This window comes from Mus pahari, chromosome 10 (assembly GCF_900095145.1).
Source record: "Mus pahari chromosome 10, PAHARI_EIJ_v1.1, whole genome shotgun sequence".
NCBI lineage: Eukaryota > Metazoa > Chordata > Mammalia > Rodentia > Muridae > Mus > Mus pahari.
In genome coordinates, this window is record NC_034599.1 from 82,636,211 (window position 1) to 82,645,742 (window position 9,532).

At 40.3% G+C, this 9,532-nt stretch overlaps 1 protein-coding gene across 3 annotated transcripts in view; it reads left to right on the forward strand.

Annotated features, from left to right (window-relative positions):
* Positions 1-9,532, forward strand: part of LOC110327895 (zinc finger protein 883-like) — a 25,018-nt gene that overhangs the window by 5,002 nt on the left and 10,484 nt on the right. The window contains exons 2-3 of one of the 3 annotated variants that reach the window (XM_029543768.1): positions 712-886; positions 2,165-2,333. In XM_029543768.1, coding sequence (XP_029399628.1) covers positions 2,319-2,333 — 15 coding nt within the window. In that variant the 5' untranslated portion in view covers positions 712-886; positions 2,165-2,318. The remainder of the gene's footprint in view (positions 1-711; positions 887-2,164; positions 2,334-9,532) is intronic. The other 2 variants (XM_029543769.1, XM_029543770.1) reach the window with 2 other exon arrangements.

Genomic DNA, 9,532 nt, shown 5'->3' on the forward strand with positions numbered 1-9,532 from the left:
TCAGACACTCCAGAAGAGGGCGTCAGATCTTGTTACAGATGGTTGTGAGCCACCATGTGGTTGCTGGGATTTGAACTCCAGACCTTCGGAAGAGCAGTTGGGTGCTCTTACCCTCTGAGCCATCTCACCAGCCCCCCAGTCAGTGCTCTTAACCACTGAGCCATCTCTCCAGCCCTGACATGTCTTTCTTAATGCTAGCATTCTGTCAACCAAAATTCATAAGGCAGGGATGAAAATAATCGGAGTCTATCCCTGTTGTAAAATAAAGAAATCAGACTGCACCAAACTTGTGCTCTAAACCTGTATGTGCAAACCTATATGACTTCAGCTATTTCTCCTGTGGCTTTCAAACTGGGCATCTAGTTATAGAATACTTCTTATTGTATTTGTCATGCTTGGATACCATTTCCCATTCCCCAATATGTTAAAATAATACAATTCTAAATCATTAAATGTATCATCCTTGCCAGGCAGTGGTGGCACACATTTTTAATCCCAGGACTCAGGAAGTAGGGGCAGGCAGAACTCTGAGTTCCAGGATAGCATGGTCTACAGAGTGAGTTCCAGGATAGTCAGGGCTACATAGAGAAACTTTGTCTCAAAACACAAAACCAAAACTAAACCAAACTAAAGGTATCAGCCTTTCTTGTACAGCAAGTCAACAAAAATAGTGCTTTAAAGATCAAGTTTTGTTTCCCCACATTCCTGTAGGTCGGTATCTGGACTGGTTTCAGCTGGGAATTGACTGTATTTTCCTGCCTTCAGTGACAGATGAAGTTGAAGTCATCAGTGCTTTGAGACTGCTAAGCTCTGGGTGTTCAGTCCCACATCTAGTGGCTCCTGCAGAGTCTTTTCAAGGCTTTATTTCCATCAAGCCAGCGCTAAGGTTCGTTACAACATAGCTGTGCCCAGTAGGTAAATGCCAGTCAAGAAATTTTCAATTTTAGGGTATCTTCATATTTGCCGAGTTCCTCTTGGTCAAATGAATTAAATGGCAAAACACATCTTATTCTTGGGAACTAAACAAGGGTTTGGATACATGGAGATGCCCCATTTGGAAACATTACTGTAACCGTGTCCTATATGAAATGTGCATTACTTAAATTTTTTTCCTGTATAAGCATGGGCAAAAACCAAAATCTTTAAATCTGCATATTTCCCATGAAAATGAATCGTATAAAAGAAGCAGTAGTGTAGAGAAAGTGCCCATATGGAGCCCTTTGGGTGGATTAATAGAATATTTCACATAACAGGTGATTTTAGTGTTAATGGTGGGGAAATATAATGACTTTTTAAAAAAAAAGATTTATTTATTTATTTATTTATTTATTTATTTTATGTAGCTGTACAGATGGTTGTGAGCCTTCATGTGGTTGTTGGGAATTGAATATTTAAGACCTCTGCTCACTCTGGTCAACCCCCCTCACTTCTGTCCAAAGATTTATTGTAAATATGTATACTGTAGCTGACTTCAGACGCATCAGAAGAGGGCATCGGATCCCACTACAGATGGTTTTGAGCCACCATGTGGTTGCTGGGATTTGAACTCAGGACCTTTGGAAGAACAGTCAGTGCTCTTACCCACTAAGCCATCTCGCCAGTCCAACTCTAGTTTTAATTAGTATCTTTAAGAGGGAATGTTAATTGCTACCCAATTGCTTATTAATTATAGATGTATGTATTCATTAGCTGAGTCATGAGTAATGACTGTGAATATATTATGGTTCATTGTCAATATGTCTTTGTTGCACTGCCTTGTAGATGGGTCTATTTTGTTCCTTTATGTCTAAATTTTATTTATTTTATTTATTTATTTTGGTTTTTTCGAGACAGGGTTTCTCTGTGTAGCCCTGGCTGTCCTGGAACTCACTCTGTAGACCAGGCTGGCCTCGAACTCAGAAATTCGCCTGCCTCTGCCTCCCAAGTGCTGGGATTAAAGGCATGCGCCACCACGCCCGGCTTATTTATTTTATTTTTAAGTGCATTGGTATGTCTGTGTGAGGGTGCCAGATCACCAGGAACTAGAGTTACAAATAGTTGTGAGCTACCTTATGGGTGCTGGGAATTGAACCTGGGTCCTTTGGAAGAGCAGCCAGTGCTCTTTATCATTGAGCTCTCTCCAGCCCCCAGGGACTGTTTTCTTACTTTTTTTCTTCTTCTTCAGCTAATTGCAGTGTTTTGAGTGGAGAATCTAGGACCAAGCCATGAATATCCTCTCACTCTCATGACTCTGTACAATTCTCCTTCTCTCAAGTGTATCCCAGTATCCTCTGCGTGTTTCCAGGGGCAAAACCAAAACCAAGCAACGTTCAAACATCATGAATGAATATGTGGTGAGTTATTTATTCCCCAGTTTACTATCTGTTGTTATTTTATTTGTATTCATAGTCTGACCATCAGTAAGACCTGCCTAAAATTTACAGAGAGAATTAAACTTTAATTCCTATTAGTAGTTATAGCAACATTTAGTAAATCATAGTTTTCCTTATTGCCACAAATCATTAATATTTCTCCCACATTTAAAATATCTTTGGCTAGTGTCATTTCCACCATGATGCTTTGCCCCTTACGAAACTGGTTGAAATCATGATTAAGTTGGTTCTTAGTACCTGTTAAACCCGCCCTCCATACACATCCAGTGCATAGTGAAGAGGCTGCAAGTGCATACATGGTGGGCACTTATAGAAGGCAAGGTGCTGGGGTGGGGGCGTGCCCTGTGCACACTGATTTATTCCCATTAGGCACCTATGCCAGTTCTTTGTTAGAAGCCTAGTTGGAGTCCATGCTTCGTGTATCTTCATTCTGCTTTCTGGCTCTTGCAAGCCTCTTACTTGATATTCTCTTTCTCTAGCAAATACCTAAGTTTGCAATTGGCCATCTTCTTTTCACTTACGTCAGCTGAATACTCAGAGGCCTCCGTTCTATTTCATCTGTGTGATTGTGCATGATGGGACTCCAGTCAAGGGTCTCGTGAGCATTAGGCGTTCCCTTATTACTGACTACACTCTGCACTGTCCCCATTTCTGCCCTCCCCCCTTCTTCCTGTGCTTTCTTTTTTTCTGATTGTGGCCTTTATTACAGGAAACGATGCCGAAGTAAATTCTTTAAAAAGTACATATTTAGAGGTTACCAAAATCCGTTACACAGAAGTCTCCTGAAAATGTGACAACTTAAAATGGTTTATGACCTCTGGTTCCGTGTTAGGGATTCTTTGCTGGCTGGCTTCTCTACAGTGATCTAGCAGCTGGAGCTGGTCATTGAAAGCAGAGCTGGGGTGATAACCAAGAGCACTCAAGGTTGGCTGGCAGTTGGGAGCTGCAGGAGGCTCCACGTGCCTAGGAAAGTAGTGTCTGGCTTCCTAATGATGCTGTGTGACTTCTAGAAGCCTTGTCTGTGAGTTTCCCACATGGTGGCTTTGCCATGTTTTCTAACTGACCAAACCGTTTGTTAAGGGCAAGGCTTAACACCATTGTCCACCAAAGATGGGGGAATTGCCCAGGCATTCTGGCCTACTTCTAGAAGTCATTGTTTAGTTTGTCTCAAGCTCATTTCAGTGTTCTTTGTGAATACTTCCTTAGCTCAAAGGTTATTTCAAAGTATAATATTTAGTTTTTGAACATTGAGTCAATCCTTAACTCTTGTTTTGACATTGGTTTCTAATTTAAAGACTTTATATTCAAAGAATATGTGGGATTTTATTTTGGGGATTTGTGTTGATGGTCCACATGATGGTTTGCTTTGATAATGATTCTGTTCCATCTTTAATAATAACAACAAGATTTTGTCGTTAAGATCTACCTTAGTCCTTACGTCGTAGCCTATGTCCTGATTCCTTTTGATTTCTGCCTGGGATTGGAACTCAGGTCCAGAACAGTTCTGACTCTTAACTGCTGAGAAGAGCATGTGGGTTGTGAGTGTGTGTGTGTGTGTGTGTGTGAGTGTGTGTGTGTTTTGTACTCTGTATTGCTTTTTATTTATTTACTTATTTATTTTTAAAGATTTATTTATTTATTTATTTATTTATTATATGTAAGTACACTGTAGCTGTCTTCAGATACTCCAGAAGAGGGCATCAGATCTCATTATGGGTGGTTGTGAGCCACCATGTGGTTGCTGGGATTTGAACTCAGGACCTTTGGAAGAGCAGTCGATGCTCTTAACTGCTGAGCCATCTCTCCAGCCCCAGTATTACTAACTTTTAAATTTGAATTTCATTGATTTATTCTTTGTTTTTTGTTTTTTTTTTGTTTTTTTGTTTTTTTTGTTTTTTTGTTTTTGTTTTTTTTGAGACAGGGTTTCTCTGTGTAGTCCTGGCTGTCCTGGAACTCACTCTGTAGACCAGGCTGGCCTCGAACTCAGAAATCTGCCTGCCTCTGCCTCCCAAGTGCTGGGATTAAAGGCGTGCACCACCACGCCCGGCTGATTTATTCTTTGAATCTTATCTTTTTCTTATTCTATTGTTGTCTTCAATTTGTTTTTGTTTCTCTTCTCTGCAAAGGTACAGACACTGACTGTACAAACAGTCAGCTTATTCTTCCTAGTTCTCTGTGGCGTCAGCTCCCCCTAGGATCAGTTTATGCTGTGTGCTACAATTTTTCAATCTTACTAATTGTTTTATTTTTTTAAAAAAGATTTATTTATTTTATATATATGAGAATTGCATATATACCAGTGTGCCAGAAGAGGGCGCCAGATCCCATTACAGATGGTTGTGAGCCATTCATGGTTGTGAATTTTTAAAAATTCATTTCAGGGGCTGGTGAGATGGATCAGCGGTTAAGAGCACCGACTGCTCTTCCAAAGGTCCCGAGTTCAAATCCCAGCAACCACATGGTGGCTCACAACCATCCGTAACAAGATCTGACGCCCTCTTCTGGTGTGTCTGAAGACAACTACAGTGTACTTACATATAATAAATAAATAAATAAATAAATCTTAAAAAGAAATTCAGTTCAAAATATTCCTTTTTAAATGTGTGTGTGAGTGAGTGTGTGTGTGTGTGTGTGTGTGTGTGTCTTCAAGCACAAATTCCTATGTGAGTACAAATCAGTGGAGCCTGTGGGTCCCAGGGCTAGAACTTAGTGTATTAAACTTAATGGTAAGCACTTTCAATTGCTGAGCCATTATGCCAGATATCCAGTTCAAAATATTCTAAGACTTTTACTTATCGAGGTCTTTCCAATCCATGCCCTATCCATGAGGAAGTTCTTTAACCTTATTCCACATTGGAGAGCCTCTACCTGTGGAATATGAATTTCACAAGCATTTTCCAGGTTTTGTTTGTTGTATGTGGTTTTTCCCTCTGTTATATCTGGAAACACCCCTGTGTCTTACTCTCTTTTATGAGTACCCTACAATCCTTTCTAGTTTTTCTAGGGTATGGCTGTTGAAATCCAGATCTGCTCAGTCCACATACCTGTTGTGATGTGACTTCGTTGCATTGCACCATGATTTTGGAATTAGTATGTTTTACAAATAACAAGCAACAAGCAGTTATTTGTATGCAACAAAGAAATATTGGAATATCAGAGTATTTGCTTTTAATTTGTAAGGAATACCAATAGACATTTAAAATTTCCTGTTGAAATTAGTCTAGATATATATAAATACAGAATCATTTGCTACACAATAAGTTCCTGCAATTTAAAAAATATTTATTGATTTTAAAATGTAAGAGTACGAGTTGGGCGTGGTGGAACATGCCTTTAATCCCAGCACTCAGGAGGCAGAGGCTGGTGGATTTCTGAGTTCAAGGCCAGCCTGGTCTACAGAGTGAGTTCCAGGACAGCCAGGGCTACACAGAGAAACCCTGTCTCGAAAAACNCGAAAAACCAAAAAAAAAAAAAAAAAAAAAGTAAGAGTATTCTGTTTGCATGTACATCTGCATGCCAGAAGACAGCATTAGTTCTTTTATAGATGGTTGTGAGCTGCCATGTGGATGCTGGGAATTGAACTGAGGACCTTGGGAAGAGCAGGTAGTGGTCTTGAGTGCTGAACCATCTCTCTAGACCCAGTTCTTTCAATTTTATGATACAGTGATAACAATACAGGTCCATTCACTTATATGTGATTTTTTTGTAATCAGTTTCTTTTCTCTTTTACAGTTTTTACATGTAATACCTTCTACTTCAGAAGTTTAGGGCCTTTCAGTTCCACTGCAGCTCTGGGAAAATGTTGCTTTTGCCTTTCTGTGTGTCTGCAGGCTCTTCCGGCCAGCACATGTCTATGGCAGCTAGCTCCATTCCATTCGCTTGGTCTAGTAGGCTGGCTTTGCAGGTTGGGACTGAGCCACTCTTCCTCCTTTTGTGAGGGCTGAGCCTCTTAACTGCAGGTCCCAGCTTGGATCTGAGCCTATTGGCCCTCATCTGAATCATGGGGCGTGCCTGAGGTCCTGGCTCCCCCTCAATATCTGCTGCTGACAGGCCTCTGCTTGCTCCTTCCTCCCTGGCTAGGAAACTGCATCCAGCTCTAGGTAGTGCTCATTTCCTGCCTTTGCACCTGGGACCTTTTTCTAATACCTGAATCTTTTGTCTAAGCCTGGGTTCTGTGCCTGACATTGGATGCCATTTGTAACCATGGGCTTTCCCATTCTTGTCCAGTTCCAGAAATAACTCTGAGACATAATTATATTTGAATAAACAATGCCTAAGCCATATGCTTGGGCATATTTCCCAATTAGCTCATAAGTTAATTAACCCATCTATTCTATCCTATGAGTGCCATATGGCTGGTTACCTCTTCTCAGTGTCATGTGTCTGTCTCCTCAGAGTTTGGGTCAAACCTCTTCCCTGCCAGATTGTATCTCAGAGCTCCCTCTCCCTAGTGGAGCTCTCACCTCTTGTTTTCTGCCTCAGCTCATTGGCCAAACAGCCTTTTTATTGACAGGTGATGCTACCGTACAGTACATGAGAGATTCTCTCTTCAATGTGAGGACCATTACTGTGGTGTGTGGTTGTTTGTGTGATTGAGGCAGGGTCTTGAAAGAGAGTTGCACCATGCCAGATTAAGCAAAGGTTACTCTTTCAAAGGCTTCTGAGGGAAGGGGAATTCTTGTAGGAAGCAGATTTGGTTGATATACGACCCATGCTGTATAACTGAGGTAGGAGAGTGGAACATAACATAACATCACTCTGTCTTTGGAAAAGAGTGTAGAAGTTTTGTCTGGGTTCTTCTTCCCAGCCTCAATGCTCCCAGAAACAAGACTCAGATTCAAAATCCCTTGGCCGTATAGCCAGGGTCGACTCTGACTAGATCATAACCTAGTTAACCCAATTATTTTATCCTACATTCTGCCACCTGGCTGGTTACCTGTGTTCAGGTGCCACACATCCATCTCCTCACAGCTTCCTAGGCCAATCTTATCATCTGACTCTATCCCAGAATCCTTTCTGCCTCCCAGGAGTCCCTTCTCCCATTTGCTGCCTAAGCCATAGGCCATAAGCTTTATTTTTTTGTTGTTGTTTTTGTTTTTTGAGACAGGGTTTCTCTGTATAGCCCTGGCTGTCCTGGAACTCACTTTGTAGACCAGGCTGGCCTCGAACTCAGAAACCCACCTGCCTCTGCCTCCCGAGTGCTGGGATTAAAGGTGTGCGCCACCACGCCCGGGGGCCATAAGCTTTTTAATTGACACGTGATACATCCATATAATACACAAGCTATTCTCTACAATTCCCCCTTTTAGTCCAATAAGAGGATCTTTTCCTTTCAAATATAAATTGAATACAATTATAACAATTGAGACAGTTATAGAAACTATTAGGTAGGATTTATATTCATAATGTTCAACCTATAGTATTTGGCAATTAAGGAAAATTTTCTATTATCTGTCCTATCTTGGTGTATTCAAAGTTTTGTGCCTAGCTCAACTTTTATCCTAATTTGCATTACCAGCCTAAAACATCCTTTTAGACCTACAACATCTTCTTAATTCCTAAGTAACTCAAACTTAATTGTGAGACTCTATAGTCTTCAACCCCATCAGAGACCTGAGAAGAAATAAAAATTTACCTGAGTATACAGGAAGGGCAGGGACATAGCTTCCCAAAAATTATAGAAATGACAGAGACAGCTGGCTGCCTGGACAGTCCCCAGTATTGTCTCTATAACTTTGGAGCATCCATCTTCAGCCTTTTGGCTCAGTATATCTGACAGACTTTATGTGAAGCAGGAACTATGAAGGACTTGGCTTACTCTGTCTTGGCCGAGTTTGACAGCTGGCTTTCCTGTGTCCCTTTGTCCTTTCTGGACAACATTTGCCTAGAGTTGAAGCATGGCATTTTCTTTGCCCAGTGGCTAGCTTGACAAAATTGAATGAACTTGATATAGAGGTTGTTGATGCTCATGATTATATGTGACGTTGAATGGGGCCACTGTCGGGAGCAGACATGTCTTATAGGCAAAAGATCTTTTAATAAGGAAATAATTTTACATGCCATATTCTGTGGATATTTGAGGTTTTTGTTTTTCAAGACAAGGTTTCTCTGTGTAGCCCTGGCTGTCCTGGAACTCACTTTTTAATACCAAGCTGGCCTCAAACTCAGAAATCCACCTGTCTCTGCCTCCCAAGTGCTGGGATTAAAGGCATGTGCCACCACTGCCTGGCATTTGAGGTTTTTGAAGACAGGCTATCCACTTATAGTATACCTGAAGTGACGAACATTGTTTATTCTTAGCTATTTACTATCTGATAACCTTGAAAACATCTTATTGTAATTAACTAGACTAGTATTTAATATGACCATGAGTTTAACTATCTTAACCATCCCTAATTGTTTGTAACTTTAGTTTTTATCATCCCTAACGGTTTGTAATAGCAGCTTTCAAGAGGATTAGACCTTTACATTGCATCTTTAAGAATTATATAAGTTCAGTACCTCGAATAAACATTAAGAACATATACGTGGGCTGGCAAGATGCTTCAGTGGGTAAGAGCACTGATTGCTCTTCCAAAGGTCCTAAGTTCAAATCCCAGCAACCACATGTTGGCTCACAACCACCCGTAATGAGGTCTGCTACCCTCTTCTGGTGTGTCTGAAGTCAGTTCCAGTGTACCTATGTATAATAATAAATAAATCTTAAAAAAAAAGAACATATACATATTATGGGTATCAAAGTAACCTTAAATTTATATCAGTATAAAGTAACCCATACTAATGTATCAAAAATACCCTTGCTTTTGTATCAGTATACACAATTCTGTACCAATGTCAGATTATGACTATAAATGTTTTGTTTTGTTTTGTTTTTGTTTTTGTTTTTTGGTTTTTTTGGTTTAAGAGTAGATTCAATAATCTACCCTTATATATCTAACTTTTTAAAAGATTTATTTATTGATTTTATGTATATGAGTCTACCATTGCTCTCTCCAGACACCCCAGAAGAGGGCATCAGATCCCATACAGATGGTTATGAGCCACCATGTGGTTGCTGGAAATTGAACTCAGGACCTTTGGAAGAGCAGTTTGTGCTCCTAACCACTGAGCCATCTCTCCAGCCCTCTTACTTCTTACAATACTTCTTTTTTTTTTTTTTT